General features: G+C 42.4%; 1 protein-coding gene across 2 annotated transcripts in view; it reads left to right on the top strand.

The window, feature by feature from the left end:
- ZC4H2 (zinc finger C4H2-type containing) overlaps positions 1–11,541 on the top strand; it is a 61,733-nt gene extending 50,192 nt beyond the window's left edge. Inside the window, exons 2-5 of one of the 2 annotated variants that reach the window (XM_010592739.3) lie at positions 1,069–1,240; positions 7,423–7,595; positions 8,433–8,595; positions 10,082–11,541. In XM_010592739.3, coding sequence (XP_010591041.1) covers positions 1,069–1,240; positions 7,423–7,595; positions 8,433–8,595; positions 10,082–10,195 — 622 coding nt within the window. In that variant the 3' untranslated portion in view covers positions 10,196–11,541. The remainder of the gene's footprint in view (positions 1–1,068; positions 1,241–7,422; positions 7,596–8,432; positions 8,596–10,081) is intronic. The other variant, XM_023551462.2, reaches the window with a different exon arrangement.
- The last annotated feature ends 13,389 nt before the right edge of the window (positions 11,542–24,930 follow it).

A 24,930-nucleotide genomic window follows, 5' to 3' on the forward strand; every position in this document is an offset into this window, starting at 1 on the left:
AGGAGGGATCAGATAAATTGGAGAGAGTTCTTTCTCAAGAGATGCTATTTGATCTTTGCGGTAAAATATATGAAAGCACTTTTCTTTTGCCAAGAGCTCTGTTCTTCACTAATTCCAGAGATGTGAGTAGACTCTGTGCTGCTAGCTCTCTTTCCGTGAGAGATCATGCCTAGGGGCACTGGTTCCTGCCAGTTCAGGCCCAGCAACTCCTCACCGCTTCTGAACCATCTCTCCCTCTCCCTGCCCCTCAGTCTGATTTCCTAACTTTGCCTTTGATGTTCAGGACTCCTAGCTTGTCATATATATAGTTGGTTCACTTGTTTTTTTTGGTCTTTGTTGTAAGAGGGATCACTGGAAACGTCTAACTACTCCACCATCTTGGCCCCACCTCTGGTTTTTGTTTTCTTAAGAAGAAAAAAAAAAACGACACACACAATGACTTCTTTCTTTCTCTTTTCCCTTCTTCCTCTGAAACTGATGAGTAGACTCACAAGAGCCCTGCTTTTCAATATGACAACCATGTGTGGCTATTTGAGTTGATTAAAATTAAATAAAATTCCATTTCTCAGTTGCACTAGCCCCATTTTAAGTTCTCAGTAGCCACATGTGTCTAGTGGCTACTGTATTGGACAGGACAGATACAGAAGATTTCTATCATTGCAAAAAATTTATTGGACAGTGCTGCCCTACAGTTTCTTAAGAGGTTTGTGTTGGCATCTTGGGTAGGAGTTCTTTTGGGAGCAGGATTTTACTGTGTCTTGAGAGGCTGTTTAGCATTCCTGGCCAATGTCCATTCCAAGCCAGCAGCACTCTCCCTCGAATCAATCTGACAACTAAAACCTACCCCACATGTTTGCATATACCCCATAAGCAAGCAAAAGTATCCTCACTTGAGACCCATTGTTTTAGAAGAAAGCATCTCCTAACTTTTTGGGGATGGCTTCAGGTTGGCTCTGCCTGGAGAGAGGGAGGCTGGAAAAGATGGCCCTGGCTCAGGGCCTAACTCTGTACTCCATTCTCATTTGCTTCCCTTCTGATGACCTGTTTTCTGCTTCTTGGCACTTACAGGAATAAGACCCTGCAGATGGAGAAGATCAAGGCCCGTTTGAAGTCTGAGTTTGAGGCCCTTGAGTCAGAGGAGAGACACCTGAAGGAATACAAGCAGGAGATGGACCTTCTGCTACAGGAGAAGATGGCCCATGTGGAGGAACTTCGGTTGATTCATGCTGACATCAATGTGGTATGTGGCTGGCTGCCTGGAGGCTACCTCTGGGACCCTTGAGGAAGTGGCAATAGTGAGTACTATGGCCTCTCCTTGAGACGTGGTTGTGGTCAACCAGGGGGTGCAGGCTGTGGTGGAAGAAGACAGGAGTTCTGAGCTCTAGCCCTGGCTTTGTCACTGACTCACTGCATATGAGTGGACCTCATATGCATGGTCCTCACTTTCCCTCTTTAAACTATGAGAGGATCTCAGTAATCTTTAAGGGTGCTTTCAGCTCTAATGTACTGTCCTTCTGGGAGCCTGGGAGTCTAGAGCTAGCCTTGGAGGAAAGCAGAGCAGGCAGCTTCCTCTGGAGTGTAGTTTGAAGGGCTCCAAAGCTCCCAACTAAGGAAAACAAATCATCTCTGCCTACCTACCATAATGGAGCTCCCTCACTAGAGTCTATTCTTTGGAGACTCTTCTAATATGGAAAATAAGCTACTTGCTAAGGTTATAAACTCCACACTTTTGGAGGTATTCAGGTGGAATGTGAATAATCACCTGTCTGGGCTGTTGCATTGGTGATTCTTTCACTTGGAAAGGTTGGAGGTACTGACCTGTGAGGTCCCTTCCAACCCTTAGGACCTATAACCAAACCAAAAAAAAACCAAACCCAGTGCCGTCGAGTCGATTCCAACTCATAGCAACCCTATAGGACAGAGTAGAACTGCCCCATAGAGTTTCCAAGGAGTGCCTGGCGGATTTGAACTGCCGACCCTTTGGTTAGCAGCCATAGCACTTAATCACTACACCACCAGGGTTTCCAGACTTATGACAGTAAGTATTTTTTTACATTTACATTTGAAGGAGCTAAGTTTCTATCCTTGAGAAACTCATTTTTGTGGCAATACTTATTTTCTGATGTCACCAGGCCTAGGATCTTTCTCTCTCTCTCTATGTGTGTGTGTGTCTTAGTCATCTAGTGCTGCCATAACAGAAATACCACAAGTGGATGGCTTTAACAAAGAGAAGTTTATTTTCTCACAGTAAAGTAGGCTAAAAGCCCAAATTCAGGGTGTCAGCTCCAGGAGAAGGCTTTCTCTCTGTCGGCCTTCTCATCAATCTTCCCCCAGACTAGGAGCTTCTCTGCGCAGGGACCCTGGGTCCAAAGGACACGCTCTGCTCCCGGCACTGCTTTCTTGGTGGTATGAGGTCCCCAACTCTCTGCTTGCTTCCCTTTCCTTTTATCTCTTGAGAGATAAAAGGTGGTGTAGGCCACACCCTAAGGAAACTCCCTTTACATTGGATCAGGGATGTGACTTGGTAAGGGGGTTACAGTCCCACCCTAATCCTCTTTGACATAAAATTACAATCACAAAATGGAGGACAACCACAGAATACTGGGAATCATGGCCTAACCAAGTTGATGCACATATTTTTGGGGGGACATAATTCAATCTATGACAATATATAATTACCTATTTTTGTCATTTCATATAAATGAGACCATATAACATTTGTCCTTTTGTGATTGCCTTATTTCTCTCAGCATATTGTCTTTGACATTCATCCACGTTGCAACATGTATCAGGACTTCATTTTTTTAAGACTGAGTAGTATTCCATTGTATGTATGTACCACATTTTGTTTATCCATTTATCTGTTGATGGGCACTTGGGTTATTTCTACCTTTTTGCTATTGTGAATAATGCTGCAGTGAATATCAATATACATATGTCTGTTCATATCATTACTTTTAGGGCCCTAAGGTATATACATAGGAGTGGAATTGCTGGGTCATATGGTAGTTCTATTTCTAATTTTTTGAGGAATTGCCATACTGTTTTCCACAAAGGTTGTACCATTTTACATTCCCACCAACAGTGGATAATGGTTCTGATCTCCCCACATCCTCACCAACATTTATTTTCTGTTTTTTTAATCATTACCATCCTAGCAGGGGTGAGGTGGTATCTCATTGTAGTTTGTAGTTGCATCTCTCTAATGGCCAATAAAGGATCCCTGGTAACTCAACGGTGAAGTGCTCAGCTGCTAACTGAAAGTTTGGCTGTTCAAATCTACCAGCTGTTCTGTGGGAGAAAAGACCTGGCCATCTTCTCCCAAAAAGATAAAAAGAAACTCTTTGCCATCGAGTCAATTCTGACTCATAGTGACCCTATAGGACAGACTAGAACTGCCCCATTGGGTTTCCAAAGCTGTAATCTTTATGGAAGCAGACTGCCACATCGTTCTCCTGTGGAGCAGCCGGTGGGTTCGAACCGCTCACCTTTCAGTTAGCAGCCATACACTTAACCACCACACCACCAAGGCTCCTTCCCATAGAGATTACAGCCTGGGAAACCTTATGGGGCAGTTCTAGTCTGTCCTGTACAGGGTTACTATTAGGAATTGAGGAAACCCTGGTGGCGTAGTGGTTAAGTGCTATGGCTGCTAACCAAAGCATCAGCAGTTTGAATCTGCCAGGTGCTCCTTGGAAACTCTACAGGGCAGCTCTACTCTGTCCTATAGGGTCGCTATGAGTCAGAATCAACTTGATGGCACTGCGGGTTATTAGGAATTGAATTGTGTCCCCCAAAATATGAGTCAACTTGGCTAGGCCATGATTCCCAGCATTGTGTGGTTGTCTTCCATTTTGTGATCTGATGTAATTTTCCTATGTATTGTGAATCCTAACCTCTATGATGTTAATGAGGCAGAATTAGAGGCAGTTATGTTAATGAGGCAGGACACAGTCTACAGGAGTCAATCTCTTTTGAGATATGAAAGACAGAAGTGAGGGGAGGGACCCCATTACTACCAAGTAAGAAGAGCCAGGAGTGGAAGGCATCCTTTGTACCTGCAATCCTTATGCTGAGAAGCTCCTAGACCAGGGGAAGATTGATGACAAAGACATTCCCCCAGAGCTGAGAGAGAAATAAAGCCTTACCCTTGAGCTGGCACCCTGAATTCGGACTTCCAGCCTCCTAAACTGTGAGAGAATAAATTTCTATTTGTTAAAGCTATGCACCTGTGGTATTTCTATTATAGCAGTACTAGACAGAATTTGGTACCAGGAATGGAGTGCTGTTCTAACAGTTACCTACAATGTTGAAGTGGTTTTGAAACTGAATGGGTAGAGGCTGGAAGAGTTTTAAAGTACCTAATAGTAAAAGCCTGGATTACCTTGAAGAGCTTATTGGTGGGATTATGGACATCAAAGACAAATCTGGTTAGGGCTCAGAAGGAAGTGAGGAGAGCTGTAACACCAGAGATGGCACAAATGCTGAGAAGCAGCAGCTGAGAAATGATAGCAGAACCAGGAGACTGGTATGAGATGGTGTGGGAGCTAACCCATGGAGTGAGAGAGCTGAGTGCCTTTAGGCAGGAGGCTTCCTGGGAGAGTGGGCTGTCTCCAGGACCTTATTGTTGAAACTAAGCTTGCCGACCCACAGAGTAAGAGAGCTGAGTGCCTTCCAGCCGAGGTTTACTGGCAGACTGGGGTGCCTGCAGGCACTTATCAGTGGAGCTAAAGAGCTTTGGAACAGTTGCCTAAGCAGGGCAGAAGATGGGCTCTCCCAGGAGGCCTGAGGGGCCGAGGCCCTGAGGTACCAAGAGACCAAGGAACCAGGAAGCAGAAGCTGAAAAGACAAGGAGCACAGGAAGCAGAGCTGCCTTGGTCTCAAAGGATGGGGCCACACCCTCCTGGGTTTCAAAGAGTCAAATTTTTACCAACTTGGTTCCAGAGTGTAGGGCTGCCTTTCACGAGTGTCACCCAGATGGGGATAGATCTGATGCCCAAAGCTGAAGGAGCAGGGCTGTCATGCCCAAGGGACAGGAGAACAGGGCCTGCAGGGGCCAAGGGGATAAGGTCACCACTCAGACGAGGAGAATGGGGCCTCCCAAATCCGAGGGATCAGAGTTGCTGTCCCAGAAGGCCTGGAAGACAGAGTTGAAGCCCTGGGCTGAGGGGCCCCTGCCCAGTCTGGAGGGCAGGGCCATTGCCTAAAAGGTCTCAGGACAGAAGATTATTTTCAAGCCTTGAGAGCTAATGTAACGTGTTCTACTGACTTGCTTGGTGCCTGTTATCCTTCTTTCCTTCCGATTTCTCCCATTTGTGGTAGAAATGTCTAGCTCGTGCCTGTTCACCATTATACTTTGGAAGCAGATAACTTGTATTCTAGATTTCACAGATGAAGAGGAATTTTGCCCCAGGATAGAATTTGGACTTGAAGTTGATTTAAGACTTTTGGATGATATGATGGAGTGAAAGTGTTTTACATGTGGCAAGCACATGAATTTGGGGGGGACAAAGTGTAGAATGTTATGGATTGAATTGTGTCCCCCCAAAATGTGTGTCAACTTGACTAGGTCATGATTCCCACCATTGTATGGTTGTCCTCCATTTTATGATTTGATGTAATTATCCTATGTGTTGTAAATCCCAACTTTATGATGAGAATGAGGCAGGACACAATCTACAGGATTAGGTTGCATATTGAGTCAATCTCTTTTGAGATATAAAAGAGAGAATTGAGCAGAGATGAGAGGGACCTCATTACCACCAAGCAAGAAGAGCCAGAAGTGGAATGAGTCCTTTGGACCTGGAGTCCCTGCACTGAGAAACTCCTAGGCCTGGGGGAAGATCAATGACAAGGAACTTCCCCCAGAGCTGACAGAGAAAGAAAGCCTTCCCCTAGAGCTGACATCCTGAATTCGGACTTCTAGCCTTCTAAACTGTGAGAGAGTAAATTTCTGTTGGTTAAAGCCATCCACTTGTGGTATTTCTGTTACAGAAGCGCTAGATAGCTAAGAGAGTCACTATGAGTCAAAGTCAACTCAACAGTACACAACAACAGCAACAATGACTAATGAGGATAAACATCTTTTGATGTGTTTGGCACTTGGATATCTTCATTGAATTGTCTGTTCATGTCCTTGGCCCATTTTTTTAATTAGATTATTTGTCTTTTTGTTGTTAATTTATAGATGTTTTATATGTATTTTGGACCATAGATGCTTATCGGATATGTACTTTCCAAAGATTTTTCCCTAGTCTGTAGATTGTCTTTTTACTGTTTTGATGAAGACTTTTGATGAACAAAGTATTTAACTTTTATGAGGTCCCAGTTGTCTACCATGTCTTCTGCTCCTCCTGCATTTGTAGTTGTATTTGAGCCAGGCCTAGGATCTTGAGTGAAATTCGAGTGATATTTGGACAGTAAGCATTTAGGATTATCTGTGTCAGAGATCAAAGGATTCCTGGGTCTAATGAAGAGTTGGCAGTTTTGCTGCCAGCCAACCAAGGACAGATAGCTAATGAAAGGGGCAAAATATTTACTACAAAGGGGCTGAGAATCTAGGCCAGTGGGTCTCAGGGTCTATTAAAACATAGAGTGTTGGGCTCTACCACATAGTTTCTGATTCTGTGCATCTGGGGTGTTAGGTGCCGTCGAGTCAATTCCAACTCTTAGCGACCCCATGTGTTACAGAATAGATCTGACCCATAGGGTTTTCTTGGCTGTAATCTTTACAAAAGCAGATCAGCAGGTCTTTCTCCCATGGAACCACTGGGTGTGTTTGAACCACTAACCTTTGGTTAGTAGCCGAATGCTTAACCGTTGCATGACCAGGGTGCCTTTGTCTGGGGTACAGCCTGAGAATTTGTATTCCCAGTGAGTTCCCAGGTGATGCCGAGGCTGCTTGTCTAGGGACCACATTTTGAGAATCACTGATTTAAGAGAAATGCCATTGGCCCAGGAAGTGGAAGCCCTGAGCCTTTACCTAGATTTTGTCCCTAAGAAGTGGTTCCCTGAGGAAGTTCCTTCATCTCTCTGAGTCTTAGTTCTCTGATGTGTAAAATGGCAGTAGAATGAACTAAATGCGCTCTAAGGGCCATTCCTCGTCTTAAATACTGTATTTGAATGATAGCTACCATGTATGGAGCCTCTACTCTGTGTTATCCCCTGTACTATGTGCTTTATATGATTTTTGCCCCTTGAATCTTTACCAAAATTGTATAAGGTAGGAACTACTATTATGCCATTATACAGATGAAGTAACTGAGGCTTGACCAGCGTCACACAGAGAAGACCTGGCAGATCCAAGGACTTGAACATATATTGGTCTGGTTCTGGAGCCTATGCTATTACTCACTTAGCTGTATAAGACTCTCTAAAAACCTTGAGGTCTTGTCTCTGTGCCCACTCCTCTCTACGTTGTAGATGGAGAACACCATCAAACAGTCTGAGAATGACCTAAATAAGCTGCTAGAGTCTACCCGACGGTTGCATGATGAGTATAAGCCGCTGAAGGAACATGTGGATGCCCTGCGTATGACCCTGGGCCTGCAGAGGCTCCCTGACCTGTGTGAAGAGGAGGAGAAGCTCTCCTTGGAGTAAGATATCTGCCTCTTGTCCTTGCAACACACACACACACGCACACACACACACACACACACACACAGAAGTGTGAATACACATACAGAGACTGGCCTGAAAGTCAGGATACCTGGTCCTAGCCCTAGTTCTGTCAGTGGATGACTCATTGCATGACCTTGGGCAAATCTCTATGCTGGTCTGTTACACCAGAAAAAGGATGATTAGACTAGAATTACTAGATTTTTAAAAAATTCTTTGTGTGATTTTGGCAACCTCTGATAATGTCCGTGACTCTTAAGAGGTCACTTTCCAAGTTGAGGTCTAGAAGGGATGCCCATAAACCTTTGAGCTGAGCTTTTGTGGTCTCTAGGGGCCAGACCGGAACATCATCTTATAACCCCCAGAGTTAAGATCTAGGCCCACCTTACAGAGAGACAAAGTTCAGCTCATTAAGAAGGAAGTGCTTCTTAAAGGTAGAGCAGGCTACTTGTGGAGGTGGTGAGCTTCCTATTACTAAAGGTATGTCAGCAGAGGCCTGAGGACACCTAAATAGGAATAAATGCAAAAGAGATCAAAGCATGGGATGGATGGTAGGACTGAATGCCCTTTAAGGACCTTGCTATCTCTGGGATTTCTTGATCTCCTGGGTCTGTCAGAAACGAGGAGCAGGAGGATTACCCTTTCCAGCAAACAGTGGGCCTGGTACCCAAGGCAAAGAGCCTTGTGTTGAGAGTACGGGAACTTTCTGTACTGAACTACAACCCAGCTCTTGGTTCTGTGGCAAGGAGTCCTTAAGAGGGGCAAAGTTCTCCTTCCTTTCAGAATGACCTAGCCAATATCTCTCATATCCAAAGTTACTTTGAGAAGCAGAAGGCAGAGTGGCAGACGGAGCCTCAGGAGCCCCCAATCCCTGAGTCCCTGGCCGCTGCAGCTGCCGCCGCTCAACAACTCCAAGTGGCTAGGAAGCAGGACACTCGCCAGACAGCCACCTTCAGACAGCAGCCTCCACCTATGAAGGTGAGTGAGCTGGACATGGGGGTGTGGAAGCAGGCCCATGGAAGGCTGTGTCTGGGGCTTTGGCCTTACTAATTTTGGGTCTTCGTAAAACAGCCTTTGCTTGGAACACAGTGGAAGGGGTGGCATAAGTGTGCTGTGGTTGACCCACCAGTTTTTTTGCTCTGCACCCCCAGAGGGGTTAGAATGCTGGGAGATCGGCAGCCCCAACTAAAGTATAATTTTCAAAAAGTTAAAAACATGACTCGTACAATTTATAGTGAGCATGCCCTAGTGGCATAGTGGTTAAGAGTTTGGCTGCTAACCAAAAGGTCAGAAGTTCGAATCCACCAGGCGCTCCTCGGAAACCCTGCGGGGCAGTTCTGCTCTGTCCTATAGGGTCGCTATGAGTTGGAATCAACTTGACAGCAGTGGGTTTGGTTTGGTTTTTGGTTTATGTGTCATTAATGAGGGAATCAGCAGGATAACAAAGGTGACTCCAAGAGCATTTGAGGAACAGATATTTATATAGACAGGAAAGAAAAGGAATGCTGAAATAAGTTTCCAAAGGTAGGTACAGAACTAGTTAATATCCTTAACCAGTTGTCATCAAGTCAATTTTGACTCATGATGACCCCATGTTTTTCAGAGTAGAACTGTATTCTATAGGGTTTTCAAAGGTCGACCTTTTTGGAAGTAAATCATCAGGCCTTTCTTCCTAGTCGCTTCTGGGTGGTCTTGAACCTCCAACTTTTCAGTTAGCAGCCTAGCCTGTTAACCATTTGTACCACCCAGGGATTCTAGTTAATGTCCTATAGGCAATAAATCTTTAACCTTTGTGGTTATCTGTTCTTCCAAACAGAAATAATTTGCATCTCTACTGGCTAAAACTGCAGTTTATCAATGTAACTTTACAGAATCTGGGCCTTTGATAGTTAATAACCAAACAAAGGGATATTCTCCTAGAGCAGAGCCCTCGAGCTGAGTCTGATCTGCTCCCTGATTTTGTAAATAAAGTTTAATTGATACATATCCATGCCCATTTGTTTAAGTATTGTCTGTGGCTTCTTTCACATAAAATGGTAGAGTTGAATAGTTGTGTCAAAGTCCATATGACCCACAAAGGCCATATGTCCCACAAAGTCTAAAATCCTTACTCAGTTGCTCTTTATAGAAAAAATTTGCTGATCCCTATCCTAGAGAATTAAATAATTCTTGGGTGGGCCTGTTAGACAATGTTCCAGTGTAATGCTGCATGGATATTCAATCCTTGTTTTGCCTTATTTCCAAGTTTCAGATACTTTTTCTTAATGCCCTCTCTAACCTGGGTTATATCCCTCACTCCCTTCTTCTGTGCCCCCCAAGAGCACTGATCTCCCTCCTTGAGTCTCACCCAATGATTGTTCCTCCCTCCTAATGGGAAATCACAATTGCTGCCTGGGCACCCGTGCTTAGCCATAGCCTAGAAGAATCTAATCACTAACTTTCTTTGTCCTGTACCTCCCACCAGGCCTGCTTGTCATGTCACCAGCAAATTCACCGAAATGCACCAATATGCCCTCTGTGCAAAGCTAAGAGTCGGTCCCGGAACCCCAAAAAGCCCAAACGGAAGCAAGATGAATGAAGAAAGGAAGAGCATGTGGAGCTCTGCAGCTCATAACCCTTCCTGTTGGCCAGAGTGATTGATGTCCTGATGTGAAACAACCCTTTCCCACTCCCACTAAGTCTCCTATTTAATGCGATGGAAGCACAACCCCTCTCTTACTTTGTTCTTGTTTCTTTCTGCTGCTGGGATTTCTGGTTTAACAAGAGATGTGGTTTGGATGCTAATGAGTGTGTCCAATGATCCCTTCTCTCCCATTGTCATCTCAACCTCTCCCCTTGTTTGGAGCTGAGGGAGGGACAGAAGACCCAAATGTGACTCTCTTGTGCCTGAGGCCTGGGGCCTACGAAGCTGTACATTCTGAGGGCTGATGGAGGCCCATATCTTGTTTCAGGTGAAGGCCCCAGTGTGCCCCCTCCCTGTATTTTTCTCTCAGGCTCTGAAGGAACTTACTGTTGGACTTCCCAACAGGCTTGGTGCATATATCTCCCCCATCTTCATCTCATCCTTAAAGTCCAGAGGTATCTTAGACAAGCCTTCCTTTTCATAATCATTTAGGATGCCTGGTTGCTATTCTAAAGTGTCCCCCCTCCCAGTTCCTTGGATATGTGAAAGTTCTTAGGCACAGGCTGTGTGGCTAGGGATCCTGGAATCTCTGGGCCTTTTCCCCATACTTCCAGTCTTTGCAAATCAGTGATAGAAGTTCCCCACAGTGAATTTGGGAAACCAAACTTACTCCACAAGTTCTGCCTAACTCAGCAGTCACTGGGGCTGAGGGGTCTGCTGTAGGGGCTGTCTTAGGCTGAGAGGGGCCCCAGGTTAACATCCATGCTGGCTTTTGTTAAAACTATTACTCTGGCACCTACTTAGTGGTATATCCTAGCAGGGGGAGGAATGCGTTAGGATTCAAGTGAGTGCCAATTACTTTACACATGCACTTGAGTGGGACTTCCTCTCCATTCATCCTGCTTCTATAAGGCAGCCTTAGTTCAGGATAGCTGCTGGCCACCCCTTTTCTGTGGATTGTACAGGTGGTCTTGGTGCTGTGCCTTCCTTCCCAAAAGAAAAGGCACTGGGCTTCCCAAGCTCCACAGCTCTACTGTCTGCAAATCCATGTCTCTAGTCAAGTCACTTTCAGACTTCAGGGGCAGGAATGAAGCCTGGCTGACTGAAAAAGTTTTAGCCCCAAATCTTAGTCCCTGGCTGGAGAGGGAGGTGGACTTTTTTTCCCTTTCTTCCTTAACTGTAGTTTTCAGTTGCCGCAATGTCTGTGTGTTCACAATATAAAAGATTCCTCTGCTCTTTGAAGGCAAATGTGTGATGTCTGTACAAATCCTTTTAAATAAACTTTTGTTTATTGGAGTAAATGCTGACTGAGTACCTACTATGTACTAGGCAATACAAAAGATGTAATGCCATTTACCCCTGATAGGTAGCTCTTCTTCACTCAATTCACTTCATCTTACAAATGAGGAAACCAGGCACACCACAGCACAGTAATTTACCCAATTATTACAATAATTTCCATTTATCTAGCACCTGTTCTGTACCAGGTCTATATGCAAGGTGCTTGTGATGGTTAATATTGTGTGTCAGCTTTGCTGGGCCATGATTCTCAGTATTTGTATGTGATCACTCCCATGATGGAATCTTCTCTGAGTAGCCAATCAGTTGAAAGGAAGCTTCCTTAGGGGTGTGGCTTGCATCTGAATATAAGCAGATGTTCTGGCTTTTTGCTCTCTCTGGCTTCTGCGGCTGCCTCCTGTTCATCTGACCTCCGGCCGTTGGGACTTGAGCTGTCAGCTTATCTGCAGATCTTGGGATTCGTTGATCTTCACAGCCTGTGAGCAAGAGCCCTGCTCTCCGACCTGCTGATCTTGGGTTCACCAGCCCCTGCAGCTATGTGAATCGAGAGAAGCCTCTATCCTGATGCACGGACTTGGGATGTTCCAGCCTATACAATCTTGTGAGCCATTTCCTTGATATAAATCTCTCTATACATGTATATACACATTTTACCAGTTTTACTTCTCTAGAGAACCCAGCCTAAGACATTTGGTACTGAGAGTGGGTCTAGAGGAGCAAAATTGAAAGGATGAATTTTCTAAATTAGTTCTCAAGTCTGGTTAGTCTTAAAGATGTTGATGTCTCTGCTTCTAGCAGTGAAGAGGGCATTACTAATCCATGACGTGAGGTGGTGATAGAATTATGGAAAATATCACCACGAGTAGATCAGGTATTGGTGAAAGGTGAGGCTCTGGGTGAACACATGTGTGATATCTTTCTACAGTTTTGTCAGAATGAGAATAATAAGGAAGCTGGTTGGTTGGTCCTACTTTCACTAGACAAACTAATGAAGGAAATAGATGTACTCAGGGATTCAGAGCCAAAGCTCAAGTGCCACATAAATGACCTTAAGGCTTCCACTCATGCTTTGAAAGGAAGCCTTATTTCTTGTAGTAACAGAGCTGAAATTGCTGAAAACCAAACCCAGAGCTTTATTGTAAAAGTGGCTGAATTACAACCCCAGCTCAATTGCAAACCTTGAGAGGTATCTGAAGTTAAACTTAGGGCATTGACTGGGAAGAAAAGGGGTCCTGAAACTCGGGATGGAGACATATGGGCAGATAATCAGGAAGCTGGAGACACTGAGCTCCTAAATTCCATTGAATCACTCCTGCCAGCAGAACCACTCCCATCTGAAGAGATTACTTCATGTTTGTCTGCTAAACCACCCCGCCCAGAGAAACCATTAGCCCCTCCATTAGATAATATCTAATGATATTAGCCCTAGCCCAGCTGTCTCTAAAGATCCCTTGCCTGAGTCATTGCCAGGGGCATCGCCTGAGGCAAGTGCTTTACAAGACAATGCTGAATGTTCTCAAAACAGTTCCACACTACTAATTCTGGCTTCTAGACCTATAACTGGACTTAAGTCCCAGCGAGCCCCAAAAGGTGAAGTACAAAGTGTGACCCAGGAGGAGGTATGCTGCACTCTAAAAGAACTGCTTGATTTTTCTAACATGTACAAACAGAAACCTGCAGGATATGTGTGGGAATGACTATTAAGGGTGTGGGATAATGGTGCAAGGAACATAATAATAGATCAGTATGAGTTTATTGATATGCGTCCACTAAGCACAGATTCTTCATTCAGTGTTTCAGCTTGAGAAGTTAGGAAAGAATCTAATAGTTTATTTGGTTGGGTTGCTGAAGTGTGGATTATGAAGTGGCCTACACTAAATCAAGTCCAGGTACCAGACCTGTCTTGGTATACTGTAGAAGAAGGAGGTATCCAAAGGCCTAGGGAAATTGGCATGCTAGAGTGGATTTATCAGGTTAGACTCACAGACCCACACATGGAGTGCCCAGAGGACACACCTTTTACCACAACTGTGAGGGACAAATTTGTGAAGGGAGCTCCAGCATCCTTGAAGACTGCCGTGATTGCTATTTTATGTAAATCAGGTTTAACAGTGGGAACTGCCCTAACTGAATTAAGACACCTAACTGCAATGGGGCTGATTGGACTCCATAGTAGGGGCCAAATGGCTGTACTCAGTCGACAAAGACAAGGTGGGCGTGGTTACAGTAATGGAGAGTGGAGTCAAAACAGTAATCAAAATAGTCTGATTCGGATGGACTTATGGCATTGGCTACTTAGTTATGGTGTCCCTAAGGGTGAAATACATACTAAATCTACTAAATATTTACTTGGTCTGTACAAATGGATGAATTCTGGGTTAGGTGAACAGCAGTCTAACTTGCTTCACCAGAATAAGAGTCACGGTCCCCCAGTCAGTTCCCAGATTTGAGTGAGTTTAAACACCCAGCACCCCTTGAATAGTAGGTTAAGAGCAAAGCCATGACAGGGGCCCAGGCTCCCCAGTCAGGGAATCACCCAGTCAGGGGCTGTCTTCACATTCTTGACACAATGAATAGTATACCTTCTTTGTGCCTGACTCTTACACTGAGGGTAGGAGCTCACTCTGTGGAGGAAGGACAGGTGATTTTATCAGTTCTGCTCTTGAAGTCCAGTTTCCTGTTATTATGTCCTCAGCTTTCCCATAGCAATGATAGCATCTTGGCAGTTATCAACATCTCCCATGGTGAACTCAGGGAAGCCCGTTAACTCAGGGTCATATGCCCTTAGGTTAGCTACTTACCCTCTCTGAGCCTCTGTTGTCTCACTTGTGAAACAGGATAGTAATAGTCCTTTCTTCATGGCATTGTTGGAAAGATTAAATGAGTTAATATATAGAGAGTGCTTATAACAACTCTTGACAAACATTCAATAAATGATAAGTATGAGGAAGATGATGTTGATGATGATGACTGGCTTCCTGAGAAGCCAAAGATGATAATAATGATGATGAAGGCTTACTGAGAATTTAGTGTGCAAAAAAGTCAGGGTACAACAGATAAGGGGTTGCCTCTGTGCAGGGCATTACACAGAGGTAAAGCTGACAGCTAAGAGTCATGATGAACTTCCTGAAGCTTGATGAGATTCAGGATTTGCTGCCAGCAGCCACTGAGTCTGTTTAATGGCTATAAAAGACACAGTTCCCTACTGAGAAGCCTCTTTCTATCATATTCTCTTCTGCTTGTGGCTGGGGAAGGAAGACCATCCTTAAACAAACACTCTCTATTGGTGGTCTAGGCACACATGCACTTCAGTTGTTTCCGTACTACATAGTACAGGGAAATGACATTGACCCAGGAGTCAGTTGTTCTCGAGTTCAAATCCCAGAGCTTCTATTTACTTACAGTACATTCTTGGGCAAGTTATCAAACTTCTCTGAACTGTGGTTTCCTCATGTGTAAAATGGAGATAACACCTGCTGTGTGGGGTTGCAGTGAAATTTTAAAAGACTAAGGGAAAGATGGAAGCCCTGGTGGCATAGTGGTTAAAAGCTACATCTGCTAACCAAAAGGTCTGCGGTTGGAATCCATCAGGCGCTCCTTGGAAAACATATGGGGCAGTTCTTTTCTGTCCTATAGGGTCACTGTGAGTCAGAATTGACTTGATGGCAACAGGTTTTTTTGGCTTTTGGTTTTTAAGGGAAGGATCACCATTTACTAGGTTTTTATATTGTGGTAGGCATTGTGTTAAGAGCTTTCACATACAAAAGTCGCTGGGTTACTAACATCTGACTTACAGACAACTCATACCTGTAATGTTATGTAAATTTGCCCTCACTTTGAAAGGATTGAACCAACCCCTAACTCCCCAACAAATTCTTCATCACAATCACCTTCACTTGCTGCTTATGCAGCTTTTAAATCATTGAAAAGGCTTCGAGCCTTTTCTTGGACTAAAAAGTGAGGCTAAATAAGAACCATATGCACCTGTTTAACTTACCTACAAATTATACTTGAGGACACACTTAGGAGTGGATTTTGTTTGTAACAAGGGGACTGCCTGTACTTTATCATATATGGGAGACAGCGTAGTGTAGTGGCTAAGAGCATGGATCTAAAGATAGTCTGAATGCTAATCTCAGCTCTGCCATTTGCTAATTGTGTGAACTTGGGTGGGTTCATTAACTTGCCAAAGCCTCAATACTCCTGTCTATAAAATGGGGATAACAGTACTTACCTCACTGGATTGTTATAAGGATTAAATGAGTTGACATTTATGAAGTGCGCACAGCAAGCACTACTTGAGTGTTTAAAAAACAAGTAAATAAATAAAATCTTCCTACCAATACTGCATGTAATCATCTTAGAGACAAGAAAAATGAGGATAGAAGAGGTCAAGTGCCTTCAAATTTGGGTATGTCTGACTCTACTATACCACAAAAGTACCTAGAGCAGTACCTGGCACCCAGTGGATCCTCAAAAATATTTTATTCTTTTCTTCTCGACTCGGAGCTTGAAGGTTTGTAAGAATCTTGTCTTGCTCAAGATTGCAGCCATTGGAAGGAGGAAACTGAGTGTCATGGTTTGAATTATGCCCCCCCAAAAATGTGTATCAATTTGGCTGGGCCATGATTTAGAGTATTGTGTGGTTGTCCTCCATTTTGTGATTGTAATTTTATGTTAAAGAGGATTAGGGTAGGATTGTAATACCCATACCCAGGTCACATTCCTGGTCCAATATAAAGAGAGTTTTCCCTGGGATGTGGTCTCTATTACCTTTTTTTTTAATAAGTTTTATTATACTTTCAGTCAGAGTTTACAAATCAAGTCAGTCTGTCACATATAAGCTTATATAAACCTTACTCCATAGTCCCACTTACTCTCCCCCTAATGAGTCACCCCGCTCCCTCCTTCCAGTCTCTCCTTTCGTGACAATTTTGCCAGTTTCTAACCCTCTCTACCCTACTATCTCCCTTCCAGACAGGAGATCACAATACAGTCTCAAGTGTCCACCTGATACAAGTAGCTCACTCTTCGTCAGCATCTCTCTCCAACACATTGTCCAGTCCCTTCCACGTCTAATGAGTTGTCTTCGGGAATGGTTCCTGTCCTGGGCCAACAGAAGGTTTGGGGACCATGACTGCCGGAATTCCGCTAGTCTCAGTCAGACCATTAAGTCTGGTCTTTTTATGAGAATTTGGGGTCTGCATCCCACTGATCTCCTGCTCCCTCAGGGGTTCTCTGTTGTGCTCCCTGTCAGGGCAGTCATCAGTTGTGGCCGGGCACCATCTAGTTCTTCTGGTCTCAGGATGATGTAAGTCTCTGGTTCATGTGGCCCTTTCTGTCTCTTGGGCTCATAGTTATCATGTGACCGTGGTGTGTTCTCCATTCTCCTTTGCTCCAGGTGGGTTGAGACCAATTGATGCATCTTAGATGGCCGCTTGTTAGCATTTAAGACCCCAGACGCCACATTTCAAAGTGGGATGCAGAATGTTTTCATAATAGAATTATTTCGCCAATTGACTTAGAAGTCCCCTTAAACCATGGTCCCCAAACCCCAGCCCTTGCTCCGCTGACCTTTGAAACATTCATTTTATCCCGGAAACTTCTTTGCTTTTGGTCCAGTCCAGTTGAGCTGACCTTCCATGTATTGAGTATTGTCCTTCCCTTCACCTAAAGTAGTTCTTATCTACTAACTAATCAGTAAATAACCCTCTCCCACCCTCCCTCCCTCCCCCACTCATAACCACAAAAGTATGTGTTCTTCTCACTTTATACTATTTCTCAAGATCTTATAATAGTGGTCTTATACAATATTTGTCCTTTTGCCTCTGACTAATTTCACTCAGCATAATGACTTCCAGGTTCCTCCATATTATGAAATGTTTCACAGATTCGTCACTGTTCTTTATTGATGCGTAGTATTCCATTGTGTGAATATACCACAATTTATTTACCCATTTGTCCGTTGATGGACACCTTGGTTGCTTCCAGCTTTTTGCTATTGTGTACAGAGCTGCAATAAACATGGGGGTGCATATATCTGTTCATGTAAAGGCTCTTATTTCTCTAGGGTATATTCCGAGGAGTGGGATTTCTGGGTTGTATGGTAGTTCTATTTCTAACTTTTTAAGAAAACGCCAGATAGATTTCCAAAGTGGTTGTAACATTTTACATTCCCACCAGCAGTGTATAAGAGTTCCAATCTCTCCGCAGCCTCTCCAATATTTATTATTTTGTGGTTTTTGGATTAATGCCAGCCTTGTTGGAGTGAGATGGAATCTCATCGTAGTTTTAATTTGCATTTCTCTAATGGCTAATGATCGAGAGCATTTTCTCATGTATCTGTTAGCTGCCTGAATATCTTCTTTAGTGAAGTGTGTGTTCATATCCTTTGCCCACTTCTTGATTGGGTTGTTTGTCTTTTTGTGGTTGAGTTTTAACAGAATCGTGTAGATTTTAGAGATCAGGCGCTGGTTGGAGATGTGATAGCTGAAAATTCTTTCCCAATCTGTAGGTGGTCTTTTTACTCTTTTGGTGAAGTCTTTAGATGAGCATAGGTGTTTGATTTTTAGGAGTTCCCAGTTATCTGGTTTCTCTTCATCATTTTTGGTAATGTTTTGTATTCTGTTTATGCCTTGTATTAGAGCTCCTAACGTTGTCCCCATTTTTTCTTCCATTATCTTTATCATTTTAGTCTTTACGTTTAGGTCTTTGATCCACTTGGAGTTAGTTTTTGTGCATGGTGTGAGGTATGGGTCCTGATTCATTTTTTGCAAACGGATATCCAGTTATACCAGCACCATTTGTTAAAAAGACTATCTTTTCCGCAATTAACTGACACTGGGCCTTTGTCAAATATCACCTGCTCATATGTGGATGGATTTATATCTGGGTTCTCAGTTCTGTTCCATTGATCTATGTGCCTGTTGTTGTACCAGTACCAGGCTGTTTTGACTACTGTGGCTGTATAATATGTTCTAAAATCAGGTAGATTGAGGCCTCCCACTTTCTTCTTCTTTTTCAGTAATGCTTTACTTATCTGAGGCTTCTTTCCCTTCCATATGAAGTTGGTGATTTGTTTCTCCGTCACATTAAAAAATGTCATTGGAATTTGGATCGCAAGTGCATTGTATGCATAGATGGCTTTTGATAGAATAGACATTTTTACTATGTTAAGTCTTCCTATCCATGAGCAAGGTATGTTTTTCCACTTCTGTAGGTCCTTTTTAGTTTCTTGCACTAGTACTTTTTAGTTTTCTTTGTATAGGTCTTTTACATCTTTGGTAAGATTTATTCCCAAGTATTTTATCTTCTTGGGGGCTACTGTGAATGGTATTGATTTGGTGATTTCCTCTTCGATGTTCTTTTTGTTGATGTAGAGGAATCCAAGTGATTTTTGTATGTTTATCTTGTAACCTGAGACTCTGCCAAACTCTTTTATTAGTTTCAGTAGTTTTCTGGAGGATTCCTTAGGGTTTTCTGTGTATAAGATCATGTCATCTGCAAATAGAGATAATTTTACTTCCTCCTTGCCAATCCGGATGCCCTTTATTTCTTTGTCTAGCCTCATTGCTCTGGCTAGGACCTCTAGCAAAATGTTGAATAAGAGCGGTGATAAAGGGCATCCTTGTCTGGTTCCCGTTCTCAAGGGAAATGCTTTCAGGCTCTCTCCATTTAGAGTGATGTTGGCTGTTGGCTTTGTCCCTTTATTATGTTGAGGAATTTTCCTTCAATTCCTATTTTGCTGAGAGTTTTTATCATTAATGGGTGTTGGACTTTGTCAAATGCCTTTTCTGCATCAATTGATAAGATCATGTGGTTTTTGTCTTTTGTTTTATTTATATGGTGGATTACATTAATGGTTTTTGTAATATTAAACCAGTCTTGCATACTTGGTATAAATCCCACTTGGTCGAGGTGGATTAGTTTTTTGCTATGCTGTTGAATTCTATTGGCGAGAATTTTGTTGAGGATTTTTGCATCTATGTTCATGAGGGATACAGGTCTGTAATTTTCCTTTTTTATGATGTCTTTACCTGGTTTTGGTATCAGGGAGATGGTGGCTTCATAGAATGAGTTGGGTAGTATTCCGTCATTTTCTATGCTTTGAAATACCTTTAGTAGTAGTGGTGTTAACTCTTCTCCGAAAGTTTGCTAGAACTCTGCAGTGAAACTGTCAGGGCCAAGGCTTTTTTTTTTAATTAACTTTTTAATCTCTTTTTTTGTTATGGGTCTATTTAGTTGTTCTACCTCTGATTGTGTTAGTTTAGGTAGGTAGTGTTTTTCTAGGAATTCATCCATTTCTTCCAGGTTTGCAAATTTGTTAGAGTACAATTTTTCATAATAATCTGATATGATTCTTTTAATTTCAGTGGGGTCTGTTGTGATGTGGCCCTTCTCGTTTCTTATTTGGATTATTTGTTTCCTTTACTGTATTTCTTTAGTCAGTCTGGCCAATGGTTTATCAATTTTGTTAATTTTTTCAAAGAACCAGCTTTTGGCTTTGTTAATTCTTTCAATTGTTCTTCTGTTCTCTAATTCATTTAGTTGAGCTCTAATTTTTATTATTTGTTTTCTTCAGGTGCCTGATGGATTGTTTTGTTGCTCACTTTCTATTTGTTCAAGTTGTAGGGACAGTTCTCTGATTTTGGCTCTTTCTTCTTTTTGTATGTGTGCATTTATTGATATAAACTGGCCCCTGAGCACTGCTTTTGCTGTGTCCCAGAAGTTTTGATAGGAAGTGTTTTCCTTCTCATTGCATTCTATGAATTTCTTTATTCCCTCCTTGATGTCTTCTATAACCCAGTCTTTTTTGAGTAGGGTATTGTTCAGTTTCCAAGTATTTGATTTCTTTTCCCTAATTTTTCTGTTATTGATTTCTACTTTTATGGCCTTTGGTCTGAGAAAATGCTTAGTAATATTTCGATGTTTTGGATTCTGCAAAGGTTTGTTTTATGACCTAATAGGTGATCTATTCTAGAGAATATTCCATGTGCACTAGAAAAAAAAGCATACTTTGTAGCTGTTGGATGGAGTGTTCTGTATAAGTCTATGAGGTTAAGTTTGTTGATTGTAGCAATTAGGTCTTCCTTGTCTCTATTGAGCTTCTTACTGGAAGTCCTTTCCTTCTCCAAAAGTGGTGTTTTGAAGTCTCCTATAATTGTGGAGGTGTCTATCTCACTTTTCAGTTCTGTTAAAGTTTGCTTTCTGTATCCTGCAGCCCTGTCATTGGGTGCATAAATATTTAATATGGTTATATCTTCCTGGTCAATTGTCCCTTTAATCATTGTGTAGTGTCCTTCTTTATCCTTTGTGGTGGATTTAACTTTAAAGTCTATTTTGTCAGAAATTAATATTGCCACTCCTGCTCTTTTTTGATTGTTTGCTTGATATATTTTTTTCCCATCCTTTGAGTTTGAATTTGTTTGTGTCTCTATGTCTAAGGTATTTCTCTTGTAGGCAGCATGTAGACGGATTGTGTTTCTTCATCCAGTCTGAGACTCTCTGTCTCTTTATTGGTGCATTTAGTCCATTTACATTCAGCGTAAGTATAGATAAGTATGTGTTTAGTGCTGTCATTTTGATGCCTTTTTTTGTGCGTTGTTGATAATTTCATTTTTCCACTTACTTTTTTGTGCTGAGTCGTTTTTCTTTTAAATTGTGTGTTCCTCATTTTCATAGTAGTTGAATTTATGTTTGCTGAGTCGTTTTGTTTTTCTTGGTTTTTGAGTTATGGAATTGTTATACCTCTTTGTGGTTACCTTAATATTTACCCCTATTTTTCTAAGAAAAAGCTAACTTCTATCGTTGTATATTGCCTTGTTTTCCTCTCCATATGGCAGTTCTGTGCCTCCTGTATTTAGTCCCTCTTTTTGATTATTGTGATCTTTTACATAATGACTTCAATGATTCCCTGTTTTGAGCATTTTTTTTTCTTTTTAAAATTAATCTTAATTTGTTTTTGTGATTTCCTTATTTGAGTTGATATCAGGATGTTCTGTTCTTTGACCTTGTGTTGTGTTGGTATCTGATATTATTGATTTTCTGACCAATTTCCTTTAGTATTTCTTGCAGCTTCGGTTTGGTTTTTGTAAATTCTCTAAGCTTGTGTTTATCTGTAAATGTTTCACTTTCACCTTCATATTTGAGGGAGAGTTTTGCTGGATATAGGATCCTTGGCTGGCAGTTTTTCTCCTTCAGTGCTCTATATATGTCATCCCATTGACTTCTTGCCTGCATGGTTTCTGCTGAGTAGTGCAAACTTATTGATTCTCCTTTGTAGGAGACCTTTCTTTTATCCCTGGCTGCTTTTAAAATTTTCTCTTTATCTTTGGTTTTGGCAAGTTTGATGATAATATGTCTTGGTGATTTTCTTTTGGGATCAGTCTTATGTGGGGTTCAATGAGCATCTTGGATAGATATCCTTTTATCTTTCATGATGTCATGGAAGTTTTTTGCCAACAGATATTCAACTATTCTCTCTGTATTTTCTGTCCTCCCTCCCTGTTCTGGAACTCCAATCACACGCAAGTTATTCTTCTTGATAGAGTCCCACATGATTCTTAGGGTTTCTTCATTTTTTTTAATTCTTTTGTCTGATTTTTGTTCAATTATATTGGTGTCAATTCCCTTATCCTCCAGGTCCCCCACTCTGCATTCCAATTGCTCTATTCTGCTTCTCTGAGTTCCTATTGGGTTGTCTAATTCTGTAATTTTATTGTTAATCTTTTGGATTTCTGAATGCTACCTCTCTATGGATTCTTGCAGCTTATTAATTTTTCTACTATGTTCTTCAATAATCTTTTTGATTTCTTCAACTGCTTAGTGTATTCCTTGTCTTTTTCTGTAGATTGCCTCATTTCATTTTTGAGGTCATCCCTGATGTCTTGAAGTATTCTGTAAATTAGTTTTTTGTATTCTACATCTGGTAATTCCAGGATTATATCTTCATTTGGGAAAGATTTTGATTCTTTAGTTTGGGGAGTTTTAGAAGCAATCATGATCTGCTTCTTTAAGTGGTTTCATATAGACTGCTGTCTTCAAGCCATCTGTAAGATATTGTAATGATTTATTTTATGTTTGCTCGCTAGTCTTATCTTGTTCTGTTTTCTTTCAGTATACATAGATGGGCTACTAGATTGTGGTGTCTTGATTGTTGTAGCCTTTGAATCACTTATGTCCTATTACCAGCTGGTTTGGGCTGTTACCAGATATATAAGCCTAAGAGTCCTTTCACTGTTCTTGAGTAGAGTCTGATTTTGGGTCATCCAGTGTGTGGTGTAGACTGTCACCTATTCCCTTAGAGGAGTAGTGGTGATAGTTGTGTGCACTAGATTCTAGTAGTAGCAGGGGGTCACACTGCAGGGTGGGCAGGATGCTGTCAGGCTTCCCCCAAGTGCCAGTGAGGTAGGTGTGTCTCTATTCTTAAAGCACTTTGGTGGGTGGACTCTGCAGCTGTACCTTAGGCACCCAATGTATGTACCTCTACAGATTGGTAGGTGTCACTATCCTCAGACCCCTATGGCAGGAGGCTAGGTTGTTTGGGTGGAGCTTCAGTCCTCAGTTCCCTGTTGTGGGTCAGTGAGTGCTCTGTTTAATAGGTAGAGATATCAGACCTGGGAAACTTGTCTTTCCAGTAATCCGCTGAAATAATTACAGTCAAATCACTATCAGAATTGCCTTTGAATTATAATAGCCACCTTGTTCCCCGTAGGGATGAAAGCCCAAGACTGTGGATCTCATATGCTTGGCTGGAGCTGGTTCTGTATTTTTAGCCCAATTTCAGGAAGTCAGGGAAGGATTTTTGGTCCCTGGGTTTTTTGTAGCTGCTTCTCTTAGGCCAGGAGAATGGGTTAGGAAAAAACAAAGAAAACAAACAAAAAGCACAGAGCACTTCACTCTCTGGCCCAGGAAATTCCAATGTTAATTAATCCACCTGGAAAGGGGAGGGGAGGGATCGGATAGATAGGAGAGAGTCAAAAAAACCCAGTGCTGAGCACCCAGGAATATAGACAAAGTTACTTATCTTGCTTGGTGATGACTTTTATCTGAGATTCCTGAGGGGCGTGTAGCCTGTGTGCGTTGGCTGGGTCGATATTGCTCCCAGGGGTCAGGCCCGCCTCCTGTGCTTGTGCTGTCTCAGAAGCCGTGGTCAGTTCCTCCACTCCAAGTCCAAAGCCCAGCGCCAAGGTTCCCTGGCTGGGATGCCACACTCCATGCTCCAAAACCAGTCACTGCCTTCCGGTGACTTCTCCTCCTGTCAGCTGTGTCGCTGCGCTGCCTGCATGCACTGGCTTCCCCCGAGGTCACTTCTGGAGGCTAGGGCTGTGTCCCATGTTTGCGCCATCTCTGGAAGCCATGCTCAGCTCCCCTGCCCCCAGTCCAAAGCCCGGCGCCAAGGTTTTCTGACTGGGACGCTGGCTTCAGGCTCCAAAAACAGTCACTGCTTCCCCGTGGTTGCTCATTCTCTCTTTAGCCGCGTCAGTGTGCAGCCTGCTTGTGCTGGCTGAGTCTCTGTAACTCTGGTCAAGTCTTTAGATCTGTGTTTGATGGTCAGGGTTTGTAGATTGTCATGTATGTGATCGATTCATTTGTTTTTCTGAGTCTTTGTTGCAAGAGGGATCCGAGGTAGCTTCTACCTTGTGAGCCATCTTCACAATGACATTTTTTAATAAGACGGAGAAACAAATCACCAACTTTGTATGGAAGGGAATGAAGCCTCGGACAAGTAAAACATTACTAAAAAAGAAAAGCAATGTGGGAGGACTCACTCTACCTGATTTTAGAACCTATTATACTGCCACAGTAGTAAAAACAGCTGGGTAGTGGTACAACAGCAGACACATAGACCAATGGAACATAATTGTGAATCCAGATATAAATCCATCCACATATGAGCAGGTGATATTTGACAAAGGCCCAGTGTCAGTTAATTGGGGAAAAGATAGTCTTTTTAACAAATGGTGCTGGCATAACTGGCTATCCATCTGCAAAAAAATGAAACAGTACCCATACCTCACACCATCCACAAAAACTAACTCCAGGTAGATCAAAGACCTAAAGATAAAATCTGAAACAATAAAGGTCATGGAAGAAAAAATAGGGACAACGTTAGGTGCCCTAATACATGGCATAAACAGAATTTGAAAGATTACTATAAATGCTGAAGAGAAACCAGATAACTGGGAGCTCCTGAAAATCAAACACCTATGCTCATCTAAAGACTTCATCAAAAGAGTAAAAAGACCACCTACAGAACAGGAAAAAATTTTTCATTTATGACATCTCTGACCAGTGCCTGATCTCTAAAATCTACATGACTGTGCTAAATCTCAACCACAAAAAGACAAACAACCAAATTAAAAAATGGGCAATGGATATGAACAGGCACT

Source organism: Loxodonta africana, chromosome X (assembly GCF_030014295.1).
Source record: "Loxodonta africana isolate mLoxAfr1 chromosome X, mLoxAfr1.hap2, whole genome shotgun sequence".
Taxonomy (NCBI): domain Eukaryota; kingdom Metazoa; phylum Chordata; class Mammalia; order Proboscidea; family Elephantidae; genus Loxodonta; species Loxodonta africana.